The sequence below is a fragment of the Scylla paramamosain genome, chromosome 5 (genome assembly GCF_035594125.1).
Source record: "Scylla paramamosain isolate STU-SP2022 chromosome 5, ASM3559412v1, whole genome shotgun sequence".
NCBI lineage: Eukaryota > Metazoa > Arthropoda > Malacostraca > Decapoda > Portunidae > Scylla > Scylla paramamosain.
In genome coordinates, this window is record NC_087155.1 from 15,246,969 (window position 1) to 15,268,610 (window position 21,642).

The 21,642-nt window shown below is 40.1% G+C and overlaps 1 protein-coding gene across 5 annotated transcripts in view; it reads left to right on the forward strand.

The window, feature by feature from the left end:
* LOC135100577 (adipokinetic hormone/corazonin-related peptide receptor variant I-like) overlaps nt 1–21,642 on the forward strand; it is a 382,588-nt gene that overhangs the window by 290,651 nt on the left and 70,295 nt on the right. For all 5 annotated transcript variants that reach the window (XM_064003596.1, XM_064003594.1, XM_064003598.1 and 2 more), the window contains one exon: nt 17,801–17,906. In XM_064003596.1, the coding sequence (XP_063859666.1) occupies nt 17,801–17,906 (106 nt within the window). The remainder of the gene's footprint in view (nt 1–17,800; nt 17,907–21,642) is intronic.

Genomic DNA, 21,642 nt, shown 5'->3' on the forward strand with positions numbered 1-21,642 from the left:
CGTGCCATGTTGAGCAATAAAATGGCTTAGTTAACAAGTGAACCAAACAACCTGTGGTATCTCAAATGAATCCCTCGCATCCACACAAATCTTCATGTTCTCGTTTAAAAATATTAAAAATATTGACGGTCCTAATAAATCCTCGTCGAAAATTCGCTTCACACTCAAACTTACCCTCCTACGCACACACGAGGCCATTTCCCACGCCTTCTCCAACCCAGAAGTCGTTCCCTCCTCACAAAACCTTCCCCAACAACCTCTCCTACCAACAACCTGAAGTCCATGCCCCACTCTCAACCCCACAACGGAGCCCAGAAGTGCAATTCGATACTCCTATTACCGAATAATGCTAATGGTACTGCTGCTACTGCACTACTGTCAGTAAAGTCTCTCTCTCTCTCTCTCTCTCTCTCTCTCTCTCTCTCTCTCTCTCTCTCTCTCTCTCTCTCTCTCTCTCTCTCTCTCTCTCTCTCTCTCTCTCTGAGCTTAATTCCGCGAAAGTAATATAATGTGCGAGGAAATTCTCTTTGCCTCACTGGATCTCTCATAACGTTAACAATTAGCTCACCCCGACGAGAGAAAAGCCATTATGTTACACTACGGATTCCACGCGCGGACGAAGGAGGGTCCCGGCAGCCTAGGCGACGACACTCCGAGGCTGTTGGGGAATAAAGACAAATACTTTTTCCCTCCCAGATTCCATTGCTGAGCGCCGAGAAGCCATCTGGACCAGAATAGAAAAGATATAGAGATTGATGACCCTGTGTGTGTGTGTGTGTGTGTGTACGCGTCTGTGAGGAATGTCTATACTGGCTACGGGCTGTTCCCTAATTTATGGATCTCCCTGCTAGCTAGGAAGAGATACGTGCGCCTTTAGGTAAGAGAGGGGCGTGTTATGGTAAAATTAAGATGTTGCTTCAATACATTACCTGTTGTAGTAGTAATAGGAGTTGGAACAGTTGTAGTAGTTGTCGAAATAGGAGGAGGAGAAGCAGGAGGTGGAGGAGAAGGAAGGAAGGCAAGAACGAGGATGAGCATAAGAGTTAGTAATTCCTTCATCATTAATAGAAGCAGTAGCGGAAGTTGCTGATATTTTAGCAATAGTAGCAGTAGTAGTAACAATAATAGTAATAATAGTGATAGTAATTTTTGCATAAGGGTAGCAGCTGTAGTATGTGTATGAAGTATTAATAGATGTATTAATAGCAGCTGGTTAGACGCGTAACGGTGGAAATCAGGGCGGCAGGTCATCCATTGTTCACCTAACGGCACCAGCCAGTCATGTCATGCCCTCGAGGCTTCTTACACACACCGACACAGCACAGCACATGAATGACACATTGGACACTCAACACAATACACATGTTATGAATGCCACAGTTTAGGGTCATGTAATGTCACATCACTTATTAAAGCACTTTAGAGTCACACTATTCCACCACCACTACCACGACAACCACCACGATATGAGAGCCGCCCATGCAAACACACCATCTGGCAGTGAAATCTTACTCGCATATGGACTGAGCAGCGAGAAAAAGAGAGAGAGGGAGAAAAAACAGCATAAATGACCCGTTTGTATGATAATAAAGAGACGGACTTGAATAACAATGAGCTGGGTGGGTAGTATTTAGGGGACATTATGCTGATTCAGACGATAGAGATACAATGGCGCGGGAGGAATTACTGCCGATGTCTTGAAGGGAGGAATTCTGAGACACTGCGGCGACGCGTCTATACATGGCGGCAATGAGCAATAAAGTGTGGCGTGTGGGAGTCAGCTTGCCTTTCTACCTGCCAGTGTTTGTTCTGTTCTGATATTAAGTCATGCGAGGAACCTTTTAGTTATTCTCCTTGCGTGTGGTGAATTGAGCCTGAGTATAGATTATGCCAATGGTTCTATACTATAATGCCAGCTTAGGTAAGGCATTGCGTCAGTCACTGGGGTCTCGTGCGGCTGAGTGAAGAGAGGTATGTGCTAAAGGACGTGTACTGCGGCAGGGAATGGTGACTGCTGGCTTGGCTAATGGTTATAGAAACCACTATTCTTAGACACTTTCTTCTCTCACCAGGCTATTTGAGGATGTGTACCGTTGCTGGGAATGGTGACTGGTTTGTCTAAATGTAATCAAAACCTTATATTTTTATTTTTTCTTTCACCGCAATGTTTATGGATGTGTATTGTGGCAGGAAATGGTGACTGAAGCTGCAGTTTCCCTCGCCAATATATATATATATATATATATATATATATATATATATATATATATATATATATATATATATATATATATATATATATATATATATATATATATATATATATATATATATATAAATAAGTGTGTGTGTGTGTGTGTGTGTGTGTAGTCATATTCTTATGAATGAATTTTACCTAGAGGTCATGCACTTCTTAAACTGTCCTTAGAATTGCAAAAATACCTTTGAATTTTCACAGAAACAAGTTAATAGTAGTCGTGATCAGGGGTGCAAAAGTTTGACAATACAAATTATAGTGTACATATCCCCGTCACCTTCCTCAGTTGCTTTATGGACGTGGAAAGGGAGCGTCACGCGCCTTCTGGACCTGCTAATGCGTGTGGTTATATCGTAGAGTTTGTGTAATGTTTAAGATGAAGAATTCTGATTTGTGAGCAATAGCTTTGTGGGTTTCTTACATTTGATAAGCCCTTATAAAACGAAACCCTTAAGGTTTTATAATAAACTGGTGAAACCTAAGAACCAAACACATCAAAAAAAAGTTAGTGTAATGTTTGAGATTAGCAAGATATTTTTATTTTATTTATTTAATTATTTATTAATTTATTTATTTATGTAAGCTCTAACAATGTGAGCTGCTTAAGTTAACAAACACTAAAGAAAGAAAACCGCCGAAGTTTTATACTTAAAGGAAAACTAGGAACCAAACAGATAAAAAAGACGCAAAGAGTATTCATTTTAACGAAATATTAGAAAAGATACTGTCGTGTTTAATAATTATACTTACGTGTTTGGAGGAAGGAAGAAGGGATATAAATGATTTAGGGACTGCGAGAGAGATGGGATGAATTGTTTTCAAGAGACAGATTTTTAGCAAGGGGAAGAGATGGGATGTTACGAGAGGAATATTCACTTCGTTAAAATATCATAGAAATACGAATAAGTGCAGCATTAATTGTATCACAGAAAGAAAACTCGATCGCAAATATAAGGATCTGCTCAGTTAACAAGTACTACTACATCTACTACTACTACTACTACTACTACTACTACTACTACTACTACTACTACTACTACTACTACTACTACTACCACCACCACTACCACTACTATTACTACTCAGCAACAACAGAATCAAAGAACCACAGCTGGATTAGAGTGCAAGACTTACGAACCCTTTCAAAACACAAACCACGGGAGGCAGCGAAAACGTAGAAAAATAGACACTCACTCACCACTGCTTCAAACACACCAGCTTACAAGAGCGTGACTAGCGGGACGGACTCAGGAGGGAGCGTGAGCTTGAATTTACGCTCCATTTCCCTGAACGAGCCAACGTGAGCCGTGACAATTGAATTTAATCCTTAGCAGAGATGCAAGGACGAGAAGGAGGGAGAGAGAGAGAGAGGGAGGGAATTTACAATGAGAGATGTTGAATGGACGTTGTGGTTGCAGTGGAGTGTTGGGCATCGTCTGGTGGAAGCATTAGCGGTCAAGGGAAAGTGTGGCGCTGATGGGCAAGATGAAGATTAGTGTTATATTTGGTCTTGTTTCTTCTCGTGTTTAGGGCTTGTTAGTGCCTATCTTCCTGTTCTTTGTGTTTCTGTTTGTAATGCTGCTTTTGTTTCGCTTTCCAGTTCGTTATTTTCCTCGTTATCCTTGTCATTTTCCTTTCATAGTTAATCTTTTTCTTCATCTTAGTTTTTTTTTCTTTCTCCCCCTCTTCCTTTTTTTTTTCTCCTATTCCCCTCTTCTTCCTCCTCCTAATCCTCCTGTTAATACTGGTGCTGCTGCTTCTGCTCCTTTCCCTTCCCCTTTTCCTTTAAAACCCTTTCTTCTCTCATATTCACAATTTTCAAAGACTACAGAGATTGGTAGTCGGTTCTCACGAATGTTTTTCCCCTCACTGGTAATGTAGAATGTATGTCAAGATATCAATGCTACCACACAAAACCAAGCCTGAAAACCCTAATAGTCCCCATTGGAGCTGAATAAGACGCCGAAGTGTTTGAAAATACGGTTAATAGTCACTGAGTCTCCTCCTCCTCCCAGCCATTTCTCAGTCATTGTTCTTCTGTCAGCCACTCCCTACCTGCGTTTCATTCTCTCCCTGTTTTGTCCCCGGTGAGAGAGAGAAAAAATGGACCACCACAAAATCTCGACACGTCCTTTTGGTTCTTGAGTAAGAGAAGCGTCTGAGAAAGCTCGTCTTAACATTCTTTATGTTCCTTTCATGCCGGCGAGTCAATCCGCGCCTTAAGAGCGACAGTGAGAGGAAAAGTTTCGGCTGGTTTAGTCTTGCAATCTGGCGAAAAATAATGAATCTCGGGGACTTGCGCTCTCATCGCTGCCAGTTTTTAGTTCGTAAACAAGAAAGAGACGCTGGGCTCCGTCTTCACTTCCTCGCTGCTGATGCCTGAGAGAAAATTATTATTATATTTTTAGAAGACGTGAGCGCACTTGACTGAGAACAATGCAGCGAGAAGGAAAGGATCACATTTAGGGAATGTAGTAGAGGCAGGAAATAGAGAAAGCTGGAGAGAATAAGTAGAAGTAGAGAAAAGAGAACGCTGGAGAGAATACACACTAGAAACCCTTTGCGTCGAATGGCGATGGATGTATATTGAGTATGCCCTGGAGTTACATGAGGGGCGGCAAGGATGAAAATGTTAGTAGAAGATTACGGTTTAACAATGATAACACAACGTACTTCAGCCTTCCGTTCTTCTGAACTTCTTCATATATGGACGACTCCTTTGCCCTCTGTTATGCTCTTATACATTTTTCATATCCAGAGATAAAAACATGACAACACACGGTAGAACATAAGAGAAGCTTCAAGAAACCAGTAAGCGTACACGTGGCAGTCCCTGTATATCCTCGCATCCTCCGTAACCATAAATAAGCGAGTATCTAATCTTCTAAAGCTCCCTATTGACTTAGCAAAAGCAACGTGAGTACTGAGCCTATTCCAGTCGTCTACCACTCTATTGGGAGAACCAGTTTATTCCTATCTTTTTTTTTTTTATTATATCAAGCTCCAATCTCTAATGTTTAATCCTATCATGAAGTTACTAATGACGTAGGGACGTGTAAAGTTCTCCATACTTAGTGTAAACTCCACAACAAAGTGACGCGTGTTATGATGATAAAAATTACCTCTATCATCACCTTTATGATATCAATACCAACCCTTTCACTGCATTGGGTCCCTGGATAGTTTAATGAATTAGGCCAGCGTAGGTTTAGAAAGACAACACTCATAACGTAAACAGAGATGCAGTAGTTTATATTTTTTTGCCTGTAGTTTTATTCTGTTTCGTAAAAAGTATGTCGGATTATTCAAACAACACGTATCATATTGACATTTATCAGTCATAGGTGATGTTTTACTAAGCGTGGTGAGACAAAATTCTGCGATATACGGCACGAGTGTTTCATATCCTCTAAAGCTTTACCAGCCGGAATTGTTGCACGAAAGCCGAACTCGGGATAGGAAAGGGAAAGCACTGGTAGTAAAGAACAGTCGATGTGTGTGCATGTGACCCAGAGTTCATTGGGTTAACGCGTCTTCGCAAAGTCTGTCAGTGGAAACTTCTGCCACTCCCAGACAAGAAACAAAGAAGAATAGCCTGGAAAACGTATGATATGTCAAAGATATATTTGATGTCGTGTGCTATTCGTCAAATGTTTGGAGCTTCGGGGCAAGAGATGCGGATTTCAGCCATAGTGTTCGACCTGAAGTGAGCCAAACTTTCGCCATTTGAGACTGAGAGAGAGAGAGAGAGAGAGAGAGAGAGAGAGAGAGAGAGAGAGAGAGAGAGAGAGAGAGAGAGAGAGAGAGAGAGAGAGAGAGAGAGAGAGAGAGTATGTTTGTCTTCTGCTTTCGAAACACAGTGGCGTCTGTTCTTGGGGAAGGAGAAACCAGAACTCAGAATGAAATTAGTTTTACATTAACTTTGTAATGGCGCCGCTGCAGAGATAAATGTATTCGCTCCTTTCCTCGCTCTTAAAACAAAAAAAAAAAGGGTGCAGGAAGATACGAAGGAAGGAGTTAGGGAGAAGTGAATTAACGCTCCTGAAATATATTGCTTTAATTTGCAAGAATAACCACCATTAATTGTAGTCGTGTAAGTTCGCCAGTGTCATAAATTCACTCAGCTTTCTCATTTATTTTCCGTTCATTCCCCTTTGCTTTTCCTTAATGAATTCTTTAATCACATGACAAACAGAGACACTCCTGCTCGATCCTCACACGCTTTGGTGCCTCCTCCTCTACCTCCTCTTCTTCACTAGACGACAAATTAAGGCAAATAAAGACCAAAATACTTGCCTCTTGAGACGAGCGTGAAGCGAACCGAGTGATGTGTTTCTGGAGCGGAAGGAGGTCGCTCTGGTGCCTCGGGACGCCTCACCGGAAAGGGAAGGGAAGAACAGGGTGTATGTTTCGACCCCTTCGACCCGCGTGGGAGGGGAGCGCCGTGATTATGTGACAGGCGCGACAAGAGTAATGGTGGCAATGTATCATCTCTTTATCACGCCTTCCTTTATTTGCTTCGTGGTTGTAGTGAGGATAGGTAACATGTAAGGTTCAGGGTTTTATAGGGATTAAATTTTATTGACGTACCTTGATAAAGCGCTGGGCGTTACTGAATTAGATTGGATTTCATTAACCAGTCTCAGGAAGCCTAAGCTAGAACAAAATTACATTAAATTTTGTTAAACGAGAGTAACGAAACATAGAATATTACTAGATTACATTACATTATACGAAGTAATTGCAAAACATATGTAGTTTTTTTTAGATTGGATTATATTACCTTTTAATAGCGTTAAAATTAGAACATACAACATTCTAACATTAGATGAGATATTACTAACCAAAAATTCCCCAAATATAAAACATTGCAAAATTAAAGTACATTTTATTAACGAAACATACAAAACCTCAGACACTACAAGATTAGATTAGATTTTCTTAGAGGCTTAAGAAAACAAAAGACACTACAAAATTACGTTGGATTTTATTGATAACAAATTCAGAAAATAATAAAGAGGACAAGTAGAGACCATACATATTTTTTTACAGTCTATCGGTAACTTTCAAGAACAGTTTACAAAATATAGTAGCAACAGAAACACGTGAATCATATAAAAGCTTCTCTCCACGACTTATTCCTGCGACTATTCCTTCCCTACCCTTCCTTTATGGCTCACCATTACGTATCCTCCTCCTCCTCCTCCTCCTCCTCCTCCTCTCCCAATAGTCCACATCTCATATCGTTTCCTAATGGGCACCTAGGAGGGGAACTTACGGCTAGCTGTATAAGGGCACGTGGTAGGGTGATTGTATTGGCTTAGGCGGCTTAGTGGCTCAGTGCTGGAGAATACCGCCCGACTGACTCTTGGCAGACTCAGGGACCAAGGCAATCTACTACGAAGATACCAATGTTCTACCTTCTTGCTGTGTTGTCTGGTCTTTTGGATCTTCGTCTATTTGTATCTGTGTTTCTCTTTTTTCTTTTCATGTGTGTGTGTGTGGGGGGGGACTGTAAATGACTAACACGCATACAACACTGGTGGTATCGTTCAAGCTGCAAAATAGTGGCATTTACGTGGCTCTCATATCACAGTTGGGTGCACGAGGAAATGTTGAATCGTGGAGAGGAAAGGAGATTTACGAGTGGCAATCCTTACAGTAACGCCTCTCTCTAAAGGTCTCAACAGAGTAACGTTGTTTGATAACCTGCTCCTCTTCTGTCTCTGAAAATCCTGGGTAGTAGTGAGGAGATGGTATTTTGTATGTGGTTCGTTGTTGTCTTTTTAGCTGTTTATACTGGCAAAGGGAAGATACTAATGGGAATTGAGGTGTTTGTATCTACTTTCTGTTTTGTCCTTACTTTTTATGTGCTTTTTTTCTCTTCCTATTTTCACTATTTTTTAAGGATTTTTCCCTTGTCTATACTTTTGCCCATTCCCTAAATCTTATTGCTCCTTTCTTATCATTCTCATCGTATTTGTCTTCATTACCTTCCGTGTCCTCGTTCATGTCCTCGTCAGTCCTCGTCTTCGTTGTCATCTGTCTTCCTGTCTTCGTCATTGCTCTCATTTTCGTTTTCGTTCTCTTCTCTTTCATGTTCTTGTCCTCGTCTTTTCCCCGTCACCATCTTCGTTCTTGTTTTCGTCTGTGTTCATCTTCATCCTCGCCGTCTATTGTGCCCACGTTTTCGTCCTCGTCTTTGCCCTTGTTTTCATCCTCGCCTTTGTTCTCGTCCTTTCCCTTTTGTCCGGTAAAGGCTCCTTAAAATATATGCCCTACCATCGGCTGCAGGTTTGTCTTCATGAGCGTAAATAACAATTACTGTGAGAGATGTGCACAGGGTTGCTTGCTGCTTTAAACGCTTGCTATTATAGTTGTCATAATGGCAGTAACTTTTCCCCACGTGTTCATGGAAAGAATTGCCTCCACTTTAAGGTTGGCGAGAGTGTAAGATGCTGCGCCTCTGTCATCCCCAGCTGACGCCGCGATGCTACGGGGTGAGGGAGGAAAGGAGGCTGTGTTCACGTGTCAGAGTGTGTTGTCGAAGAGCATCCATCACACCGTGTTTTGTTAGGTGTTGTCGTGCAGGAAGAGCGAAAATAAGAGTGGCTGTGATGATCCATGGAGACGCTGGAGTGTTGTGGGGGTTAAACAACATCCTTCATGATCGCTAGACGGTTCCCTTCTCCATGCCGCTAACTCCATTGTGTTCCCTGGATCTGTCGGTCTCTTGATTCTTAAATTTTATATTGATTTTGTTATTTAGTTGTGCTGTCTGCAGATGCTGGAAAATTAGAGGAGGAAAGAGTGCAATTTGCTGTGTCTTAAATTTCTATATATCAAACTATGTTACATAGTTGGGATGTCTGCAAGTGTCGGAAAAGTAAGATAAGAAAGAGTAGAAGGAGCGGTGTCTAACTCTCGTTCGTTTGATTGATTGATTGATTGAAATTATGCGCCGCAGCAACAAGGTCATAAGGCAGCGTGACTCGTTTCTGAGGGTCTTACTATTGTGACCACAAAAAATAACCTACGCACACTTCCTCCGTGTTTTATGTTTTTCTTAACCTTAAGTTTTTGGGTTCACAGAGAATCTCCTTACAAAATCTGCAATGGATAGGAAAGTGCAGTGGCGTGCTTCGACTGATGAAAATGTGAGTGGATGCATGCACAATGACATTCATGTAAGCATTAGTGATTATACAGAAGCAACTTCATTTCACCAGATCTTCTCCAGCCCGTCACCAGTCTTTCCTCCTTCCGCAACCGCCACCAAACTTCTTGACGTCTGACAGTGTTGGCTGAGTCACCAAGCCAAGTGTTGCCGGTCATCTTCCTTCGTTACTCGGCATGCAATGGAACAGATGGGAAGTCAAGGAGTGTATGTGGTCATCGGGAAGAGCGAATAACCTATTGAATTATCTTTCATCAGTCCGGCGTCATAGGTCATACGTGAAACTCGACGTGGACAAAATTGTAGCCTTGTAAGGTGAATGTACACTGAGTCGCCGCTGCCTTGTTTCACCGAAGTGATTTAAAAAGTGAAAAAGGTTCAGAAAAACGAGCAGTGTGTAGTAGTTTCGCAACATTGTTATCTCTTGGTAGATCAGCATTTAACGAACGCTTCATATTATTCTTTATTTTCCGGAACCGTGTCTGCCGGCGGAAGGATACAGAACTGAAACAAACAACACGTAATTAATATTATTTCTATTATTTTAAGAACAAACTGACCTCGGTGCTGACGCGGATATCGAGTTGCGTAATTTTGCTTCCAGAAAAGAGAACGAAGCAGGAAGTCCTGTTCTCGTGTGTGTGTGTGTGTGTGTGTGTGTGTGTGTGTGTGTGTTGAGTGTGAACGTGTGCATGCTTGCTCTAAGAGACAGCAAATCGTCTATGCTGCATCACGAGGGGTAAACAAGGCAAGGTATAAAACGAAATACATAGATGAAATGGTGGATATGATATTTCTTGCTCTCGTTGTTGTTGTAGGTGATGAAGATGGTGGTGGTGGCGGTGATGGCTGTGGTGATAGTGGTGGTGTTGTAATTTATTCGTCTTTAACTTGGAAGAAAAAAAGGGAGCAGGTAATCAAGATAACTGGCGGTGAGATTGTACTGTCAGATAAGCTGCCCATATATTTCGTGTTGTTGCTGCTGCGCTACAGAAAAGTTCGAGGAAAAAACAAAAACAAAAAAAAAAAAAAAAACATTGGGGAGAGGGAGGAAAGACTAAAAAATACAAATAAGGGAACAAGACGGGGAAATTCGGTTATTCAGAGGAGAAATTCATGAGGAAATTAACGAAGAGCATTACCCAGCAGGAACAGTTAAAAGAGGCTACTCTTGACTCAGCCTTGTTGACTTTGCATTGAATGGAAACCAAAAGCAAACCTTTACCTCACATACCACGAAAAGGGGAGCGGTAAGGAGTGAAGTTTTCATTTCATTTTATTTTGTTTCATCTATATATATTCTTATTTATTATTATTATATTTTTTTTACACCCGGGAATGAAGCTGGCGTGGGGCATAAAAATTGCACGCGAAAGCAGGTGAAGAACGTTATGGAAATGTGATGAAATAAAAAAGAAAGTCATGTTAAGGATTATGAAAACTTGTTAACAGTTGTGAGGTCGTTAGTTAAAAGTGATGAAACTAGTTAACACAGAACAGGCGTTGGGTCATTACACTACTTGCTAAACAGAAAAAATTAGATGCTATTACTCTTGGACAAGAACCGCCACTGAAAGAAAAACATGAAGGAAAACAGAAATTGATAACACGAAAAAAAAAATATTAAATAAATAAAAACTAAGTGCGAGTTTCAATGTTTTTTCGTTTTTTTCCCCTCTTTTTTTTGGAGCCACTTATTAGAAAAAAAAAAGGTGAAAACAAAAGGAAAGACACGTTTAAAAGTAAGATGATTTAGGAGTTTTTACTTCAGTTTCATGCGATTTTCATTAAGATTATGTGACTCCTTTCTGTTTCTAACGCTGCTTCTTGGTTCCCTGGCTGGCGGATGAAACCCCGCACCAGGAGCTGCTTCGCTTTACACTACAGTGCCTTTCAAATTGCTATGTGCATTAAGGAAGCTGTTAACTTGTAAGATACCGCATCCATCCACTCCATTTGTATTCTTAATGGTTATGGCGTCTTATCTCAATAATTTTTTTGTAGACTAGTGGAGGTTACTGAGGACTTTAATGCTTTTTTTTTATTCTAGTGATATTTTAGTAAAAATTCTACACTGTCAATGGAAAAACACACATAAAAACCCGAGTAATCATCTCTGTGGTTTTTGGAAAATAATACTTATGGAAGAACAAAGAGTTTAAGCGGATGAGATTTTATTGAATAACTAGGTAATGATTACAATAATACCTTATTGTGGTAAAAAGGCACATTGCATTTATCATATTGTTTTTATACCCCGAGGATGAAAACTAATTGAACATCCCTCAAAGTAAGTGATACTTGTCAGAATAATACTTTATTCTGGCATGAAACCAGTAATATGCAAGATTTTCCTTACACTTCAGATAATTGAAAAATCTTACTAATATGTAAGGTGTTCTACTTATGAATTCTCTCTACCTTGATTAATTTTGGTTACGTTAATATTCAAATGTTACGTAAGAGAAAAGGATGGGAAATATGCTTTTTTATTAATATTTCACAAACTAATGAGAAATTCCTTAAGATATAACATATGTAATGACTTTTTCTTACTGCCGCTTGTTGCGTAATTAATGTCTGGTTGATGTAATATTTCATTTTTTTTACATGAAGAACGAGGATATGGAGACAGTATTTCAAAAAGGCACTGAGGGAAATTATGTACAGTGTTCTGAGGATCTTACCTTGAAAACAACAATTCAAGACTAGTTACACATAACAACAACGAGTTTTCTGAATATTTACTTAAAGAAAGGATAGATAGAGGTATTTTGATAGAGACAAAAAAAAAAAAAAGAACATATTTTACCTATTATGAGCGTTGCCAAACAGCAAAACACACACACACACACACACACACACACACACACACACACACACACACACACACACACACACACACACACACACACACTGACACATACACACACACACTGACACATACACACACACACACACACACACACACACACACACACACACACACACACACACACACACACACACACACTGACGAAACAAATGCACTTTCAGAGATACAGGACAAAAGATTATTGTGAACATTACCGAACAGCATAAACACACACACACACACACACACACACACACACACACACACACACACACACACACACACACACACACACACACACACACACACACGGGCTAGCGAAACAAATAAGCAGGATAGATATAGAGACTTATCATCCCTCCCGTCGCCTGAATTCAGCTGTCTGGCTTTGAAAAATGACCGTCGACGGGAGGAACGTTAACGTCGTAAAAATATGGAGATGCAGACGTGGAGTGAAGAAAAATGAGTGGCGGGGCGGCGGGAGTGTGAGCAGAAGGCAAACGTGAACGACAAGTTGCGCAAGTTTTCAATATTCGGACTCTTTATGGGACGTAGTAGTTGAGAATGGTGGGTGGGTGGGTGAGAGAGAGAGAGAGAGAGAGAGAGAGAGAGAGAGAGAGAGAGAGAGAGAGAGAGAGAGAGAGAATATGCAGAAAGAGATTATATGCTTGATTACTTCTATGAAAAATAAAAAAATTTCTTTCAGAGAGGCAGAGACACGCACGCAGACTAAACGCAGAAAGAAAGAGACAGAATCATGATTGCCTATACGGAAAACAAAACATTATTTTTTAACAAAATCTACCTCAATTCGAGGAAAAAAAGGAGAATGTGGCTGTACACCGTCAGAAAATCACGAACAAAAGGACGAAAAAAAAAACCTCTCCTCTGACGATCTTGAATTACACCTGATAGGCTGCAAAGATCGTGGCACGTGGCGTTACCGGAGCATGAATAAAAATAAAAAAAGAAATGAAGTCGAGAAAACAATGAACTTTGAAACCGTTGACCCAGAAAGCAGTACCTAGTGAGAGTTTAGAAGGCTTCCATTTGGCATCGGTACAGCACCATGTACATTTCAAAGAGACGGCCACGTGTGCTACGCATTGAGCCCCTGAATGGAAAGGAAAGATGTGTAGCAATTCATGTAATTCGATATTGACTGCTGAAAGAATATGGTACGAAGGGGAACGGGAGCCTGCAGGGGTGTTTATAGACGGAGAGATGAAAATGTATGGGAGAAGAACAGGAGCGGTAGGAGGAAGGGAAGGGGAAGGAGGAGGGGGCAGGAGGAGGAGGAGGAGGAGGAGGAGGAGGAGGAGGAGGAGGAAGAAAAAAAAAAGAGAGAAAGGGGAGAGAAAAGAGGTGGGGTGGGAATTGGGAAGTAGGAAGACAGAGAGAGAGAGAGAGAGAGAGAGAGAGAGAGAGAGAGAGAGAGAGAGAGAGAGAGACATTCCTTTTATTATTGCTTATGACATTATTCGGTATATAACAACAACAACAACAACAACAGCAAAAACAACAACAACAACAACAACAACATCAACATCAACCTCATCATCATCATCATCATCATCATCAACAACGACAACATCAACTACTACTACAACTACTACTACTACTACTACTACTACTACTACTACTAATAATAATAATAATAATAATAATAATAACACTACTACTACTACTACTACTACTACTACTACTACTACTACAACAGCAACACATAAGGAAGACGTAGACTAATATACGTGACCGAGGCTCGGGAACGTTGTGTGTCTTTATAGTGTTATGAGAAATTCGAACCCAGACATGCTTTAGGTCTCTTAAAACCTTGACTTTCGTCCCCACAGTGGAGCAGCGACACGTGTCATGCTTTTTCTTTATCCATTGTTGCAACACGAGTCGAGACAGAACAATCATCACTCATCAAGTATTTAATCATTCACTCCCTACATATTTTCTTCATATACTCACATCAAAGGATGCTCAGCAAGGACTTCGAATTAAACTGAAAAGGAGAAACAGTAATAAGAAAGGTTTAGTGTGGAGGAAAAAAAAAGTATAATATTGACTAGTTATGAAAAAGTGAATCAGTGTTATGTCACAAAATACGAGACTGCAGGCAACACACACACACACACACACACACACACACACACACACACACACACACACACACACACACGTAATATTGATATGATACTTGTATTTATTTATTTCTCGACAATATTACACATATCATCAGAAATTACTTGGACTCACTTCCTTGTTTTCTTACGTTCTAATGTACAGTACAGAGAGTCCATTGTTACTCTCTCTCTCTCTCTCTCTCTCTCTCTCTCTCTCTCTCTCTCTCTCTCTCTCTCTCTCTCTCTCTCTCTCTCTCTCTCTCTCTCTCTCTCTCTCTCTCTCGTCAGCGGATGTAGGGACGCCCACACAATCTTACCACAGCAGGTTTATTTAAGACTTATCACAAGCTTACATATTCCATCTTGGATCCAATCTACGAAGAATGTACATCTCTTTCTAAATCATTATAAACTTTCTGAGGCGCTGTGGAACATGGCACGCCCACAAACTCTCTCTCTCTCTCTCTCTCTCTCTCTCTCTCTCTCTCTCCTCTCTCTCTCTCTCTCTCTCTCTCTCTCTCTCTCTCTCTCTCTCTCACCCACAATATCTCTTCACACCTTAAAATTTTCATAAGATTTTAGATTACCAAGTCTCGTGGGATCAACTCGCCTCGCTTTGTCTCTGGGCGCGTCTGGGCGGGTGAAGTAGGCAGGTCATTAGCACTTGGTGACACCCACACGCCTCCCGTGAAAGGTGTCCTTCGCAGTGGTAATTGGTGGGCGGCGCGACTATCAAGGCTGCGGGGAGGAAGGCGGGTAGTGTGGTCACGGGAGCTGACAGCGGCAGGAGCGTGAAGAGTATTGTGGTGTTGAACTGCTAGAGATGAGTGTGTGGGACGGGGCGGGGCGGTACAGAGAGAGAGAGAGAGAGAGAGAGAGAGAGAGAGAGAGAGAGAGAGAGAGAGAGAGAGAGAGAGAGAGAAAAAAACTGCTTTATTGCCACTCTAATCCGTATGATGTCTCAATATTCCCCATCCAGACGCTTAAAAAAATAAAAAAATAAATAAATAAATAAACACAAAACAAAGAAGTAGTAGAAGAGGCAGATATAAAATTCACAATAATAAAAAAAGAATACCTACAATCAATATATACTTAATACAGACATAAAACCACACAATACCTTTTCTCCAGCTTTATCCCTTTACCACTTTTCTAACATGTAAATAGGGGCTAAAGTAAATTTATAAGAAACAAATGACCCAAAGTGACGTCCTCTACATGTATTCCTTTTAAATTGGGCGTAAAGTGCAGGATAAGTGGATGCAGTGGATGGGGTGGAGCGTGACAGGCTGACAGGAGGGAAAGGGAAAGGCGAAGCAGGTAGTCAGAGGAAATGAGTGAGAATTTAAAGATAAGAGCTGGTAAATTGAAAGTCGAGTGGAGAAAATAGGAATGTAATATAATGAGAGAGAGAGAGAGAGAGAGAGAGAGAGAGAGAGAGAGAGAGAGAGAGAGAGAGAGAGAGAGAGAGAGAGAGAGAGAGAGAGAGATTTTACATTTACATTTTATCATTTAATCACACAATCAGGTGTGAAAAAAAAAATATACTAGCAATATAATGAAAAGTTTTATATGCATTGATCCTGATTATGGCAAATGTTCTCTTGGAAATTAATCTCTGACATGTACACACTTAATTACTGCTCTAAATGCTGCAGAAAGCTGGTTGCATTCATATTTATTCATTTAGTAAACATATAGATAGATAGATGGTAAACAGACAGACAGACAGACTGACAGACAGACAGAACTAGAGAGAGAGAGAGAGAGAGAGAGAGAGAGAGAGAGAGAGAGAGAGAGAGAGAGAGAGAGAGAGAGAGAGAGAGAGAGAGAGAGAGAGAGAGAGAGAGAGAGAGAGAGAAAGAGAGAGAGAGAGAGAACAATATCAGAATGTCAGAATGGTAAACTTTTAGACAAAGGATGGACGTGTGGAAGGGAAGAGAGTGACACTTCCTGAACTGATACTCCATCTTTGTCTGCCTGGTGGTCTCTCTCTCTCTCTCTCTCTCTCTCTCTCTCTCTCTCTCTCTCTCTCTCTCTCTCTCTCTCTCTCTCTCTCTCTCTCTCTGTGTGTGTGTGTTCGTCTTTTTTCTTTCCTATCTTGTCTGTCTCTCACAATTCAATTCTCTTGTTTTCTTTGTTTCTTGGTTTTCGTTTTCCTTCATCTTTTTCATTTTTTTCTTTTTTTTTGTTCTTGCTGTTCTTTGTATTTGTCTTTTCTTTATATTTGTTAGTTTTAATATGTATTCTTGTTTCTTTTTTTCTTTTTTTCTGTTGTCCAGCTGTGTTGAACTTCATCGTTTCTTTTTATTTATGTTGGTTTTCTTCACCTTACCTCTTTTTTTGTATGTGTTTTTTTTTTTTTAGTTTTATTGTGTTACTGAATTTTAATCAATGTTTAGTGTCGCTTTTCTTTATTATTCATCTTATTTGTTCATTTATTATTCACATTTTCATCTAGTTTTTGACAGATAGACAGACAAACCATCAGAGATATTCACAGATAGATAGACAGGGAGAGAGACAAAGACAGAGACATACAAAGAAAGATAGATAGACACACAGACAGACAGACATTAAAACCTCTGACTTACTCGTACCCTAGCTAACCCGATCTAAAAGGAGACACTGAAAGACACTAAAGGCTTACATATACTCGTACCGAAGCGAAATTCATATTCTCGTAATAACCCAAACATTTTAACAACTCAGTCTCATATCGCCTTACTTCCAATATAGACCAGTGAACCGTGAAATATTGCACCTTACTTCAGTAGACGCGTCTCCTGCAGTGATTATCGAGAAAGAGAGAGAAAAAAAAACATTCTTCCAGGCAATGTAAAAATTTGAACCCCATATAAGTAATCTATTCCCTGAAGACTATTTGGTTATTTCTTTTATTTATTTACTTTTATACATGTTTACTTTCCTACCTACCTATTTACCTACCTAGTTACTTACCTACTTGTTTACTTAGTTACGTACTTGCTTGCTTGCTTGCTTACTTATCCGTACTAATCAATATTCCTCGCAAATTGTGGGGAAGAAAAATTACCCACTTGATCATCCGATCCGTGATAATCTGACGGTAACCACTTTCCTCTTCTTCCCGGTACTATAATCTGACCCGAATCCTTACCATCCCTCTCATCTATCCTCTCCTTCCCATCACTTAACTGGTTCTGATTTCTACCACATGTCTCATCCATCCTCTCCTTCCCTATATTTGATCTGATTCTAACTCTAACACGTACTATGTCCTTACTCTCTTTCCCTCTTCTGTGATATGATTCTCCTGTCCATAATCTCTGTGCCTCTTCTTTAATCTTGCACCTAAACTACCATGTGTCTTATCTGTCCTTTCCTTTCCCCTCCAGGTACTTCGCCGTGGTGCATCCTTTGAGCATGAGCGCGGCGGACAAGCGGGGCAAGATAATGTTGATCTTCGCGTGGCTCCTGGCGTTTAGCTGCTCCATGCCTCAGGTGAGAGAGAGAGAGAGAGAGAGAGAGAGAGAGAGAGAGAGAGAGAGACATCGTCACTATGGAAATGGAGGGAAAAACATGTACTAATGTGCTTAGGGAATTATAACCTTTGGCGTAGAGAAGAAGGAGGAAGCGAAGGAGGAGGAGGAAGAGGAGAAGATGGAGGAGGATCACGGAATATTACATAAAAAGAACAAAACTCTACTTAGTATATACCACTGCATCATACAGAGTGTAAGAACAAAAAGCTAAGAACGTAAGAGGAAGTACAAGAAGTCAGCAGACCTATACTTGACAGTCCTTGTATATGAATCTACAAACTATTACGTATTATCAGTAACCTATACATGAGAGAGGATAGAACAAAACAAATAGAGGAAGAGGACGAGCAGGAAAGAGAGAACATTCAACCTGTTAACCCTTTCAGTGCTGATATGCAGCAATTTACACTAAAAGCATTTCACGAAATCTTTGCAGGTATTTACAGGAAGGAAAAAAAAAACAGATTAAGGGCACATATTTTCCATGGTTTAGCCAGTAAAATGTTTAGAGATCACTGTGGAACAAAGGAAATGACTAAAGAGTGTTTTGTGACCAAGGAAAGTTGTGCCAAAAAGAACAATGAAAGTGTTAAACTAAAAAAAAAATGTGAAAATAAAAGAATGTAAACTAAATGATGACTTTCACCGTTATACACAACAACTCACAACACTAAAAGTAATATATGAAATATTTATAAACAAGCCCAAGAAAAAAAAGAGTGAAAAAGAATGGATTCTGCAATTTCTAAACAGTATAATACTTGGAGATGGTTATAGAATAGTAAGAAATGTGCTAGAATTGTGAGTGAATACCGAGAGATGTGCAATATATGAGTGAAACCGTAAAAAAAAAAAAAAAAAAGAAATGAAGGTAAGACAAGGTAAGGCATTCAAGAAGGTGAAGGAAGTAAAGGAAGTGGCATGAGGGAGCAACACAAGGAAGGAAACACCTCAGGCTTACCTTTTTTCATTACCTCCTTCACTCTTGACCTTATTTTCCTTGCACCGCTTTCCCTTTTAATTTCCTCCTCCTTTTCACTTCCATCTTCTTTTAATGTTCATTTTCTTTCTCCTCCTCCTCCTCCTCTTCTATCTTCTCCTTAATTTTCAGGTCCATCTCCTTTCTCTTATTTATCTTCCCCTTCCTCCTCTTGTAGTTACTCCTGTTAATGCATGTATTTTTTTTTCCTTCTCCTCCCTCTCCTTCTCCTTCTTCCCATTCTCATTTTTATTTTTACCACCTCTCTCTCTCTCTCTCTCTCTCTCTCTCTCTCTCTCTCTCTCTCTCTCTCTCTCTCTCTCTCTCTCTCTCTCTCTCCTAAGACCTCTGTCACCGTAATGTCGCTCCCTCGTGTTCCTGTTCCGTAGAGCACGAGTCTGAATGATTAATGCAATGTGTTGGCGAGGAGCGGTTATTAGAGGCCCTGGTGTGTGTGTGTGTGTGTGTGTGTGTGTGTGTGTGTGTGTGTGTGTGTGTGTGTGTGTATGTGTATGTGTATGTGTGTGTGTGTGTGTCTGTGTGCGTGTGCTAGACAAGGAGAAGACAAGCTAATATTAGGTGCTGAGTAGAGGGTTGGCTCACACACACACACACACACACACACACACACACAGAGAGAGAGAGAGAGAGAGAGAGAGAGAGAGAGAGAGAGAGAGAGAGAGAGAGAGAGAGAGAGAGAGAGAGTGTCAAGTGTTTCAGTACTTACGGGCGATGAGAGATTTTTCATGATGTTTGGATAAGTAAAAAAAATATATATAATATATATACATATATATATATATATATATATATATATATATATATATATATATATATATATATATATATATATATATATATATATATATATATATATATATATATATATATATATATATAAAGGGTTGTCATAGAATTTCAAAGCCGTGAACTTATCCATTTACATTTGAAACTCACCTGAAGTGGCTTTGTGTACCTGTGAACGTGTGTGTGTGTGTGTGTGTGTGTGTGTGTGTGTGTGTGTGCTTCCCAGACCTTCATAAATGTTCGGTAATACTCATATCTTCCTACTGAGAGACCGACCACCTTACCTCCTCCTACTCGTCCCCTCGCCCACACTCCCGGGGCTATAATATTTTCCCTCTTCCCTTTGGCATATTAGTACGATGATCTAGTGTTAGATCCCCAGAAAGGAGGATGCCGAGAAGGATGCCCGTAACCTTGTTTTCATTTGTATGTGATCCCTGTATTCCTTTCATCTCCGCTTCCCCTTGCTATGACCCACTACGCCTTGTCATCGTTTTCTCCCTTCCCATTCATTTAGGTTTTTCTGTAACTTGGGACTGGTGATAAATTTCTTCGTCATTTATTCATCATTACGTTTTCTTTGTTGTGGACCGTATCCTCAAAACTTCCGGCGTTTTCTTTCAACTTCTTGCAGCTCTTCTACTGTACCAGTCCCTATAGAGTGCAATCGCAAAAATCCAGAATTTGAGAAGTGTCTTGAAATCTCTTTCTTAAAACAGTTCAAGTCAAAAGAAGAAGGAAATACAGAAGCAGACAGGGAGTTCGCTCTTACCTTTAAACTCCAGTGCCAGTTATTGAGTTTTCCACGTGTTATCTGGATTTTAGTGATAGTTTTAAAACAGATTATGCATCGCCAATTAGAAAAAAATCCTTGAGAACCGACCTAAGCATCACTGTGACCTGTGAAAAAAGTCATAATGAGAGAACAAAACTTTTAAAAAATACTGGCACTCTTTTTCCATCTCCTGCAATAAAATTATGTATTCCCCCTTGTTTGTCAGCAGTGTATCTCAAAAAACGTATCATGAAATTTAAACGAAATCTCTGGGGTAAGTGAACACTCAGGCGAGAAACGATTTATTATTGAATTTGGGGAGGATTCGAATATGTATGTGGGATCCAGATTCTATTTTCATGCTCTTCCGAATTGACTTGTGTCTATGGAATTTTATTATATGTACTGTATATTCTCCGTGCGTAATACAATACAATACAATACTCTCTCTCTCTCTCTCTCTCTCTCTCTCTCTCTCTCTCTCTCTCTCTCTCTCTCTCTCTCTCTCTCTCTCTCTCTCTCTCTCTCTCTCTCTCTCTCTCTCTCTCTCTCTCTCTCTCTCTCTCTCCACACCTTTCACTCTTTCTTCATAGTCGTGGTATTTTTTTTTCCTCTTTTTTTCTTTTTTCTTTATTTATTCATTACTTCCTCCCCTCTGTGCCCTCACTCCGACCTCGCACCGGCGCTCTTCCCACGCCTCGTTTCCAGGAATGACCAGAAGGGTGAGTGCGGTAAAGATCTGTAGAGTTCACTTGTATTCTGTCCTGTACAATATATACGCATAAAAAAAAAAAAAACATCCTCACTTTTATTTCGATGCTACACATACGTTATTTTCTTGAGCTCGTACACTTGCGTCACTGATCATACAAACGTTAACAAAATTCCCCGGGTCAGTAATCGGGAAAGGACAAGAAACAACCGGTCCGAGTTTAATAAAGTTATATTTTTAACAGATATTTAAAGAAGCTGGTTTTCAGAAAGTGGTATACGGATGCAATGAACTCGGTAGTAATCAGGTTATTAGTGCCGAGTCAATAGAGAGCTTCAAAAAGAGGATAAGACAGATTTATGGATGAGGATGATAGGTGGAAATAAGTAGTTATGTTTTATAAATGGAGTGATACGTGTAGG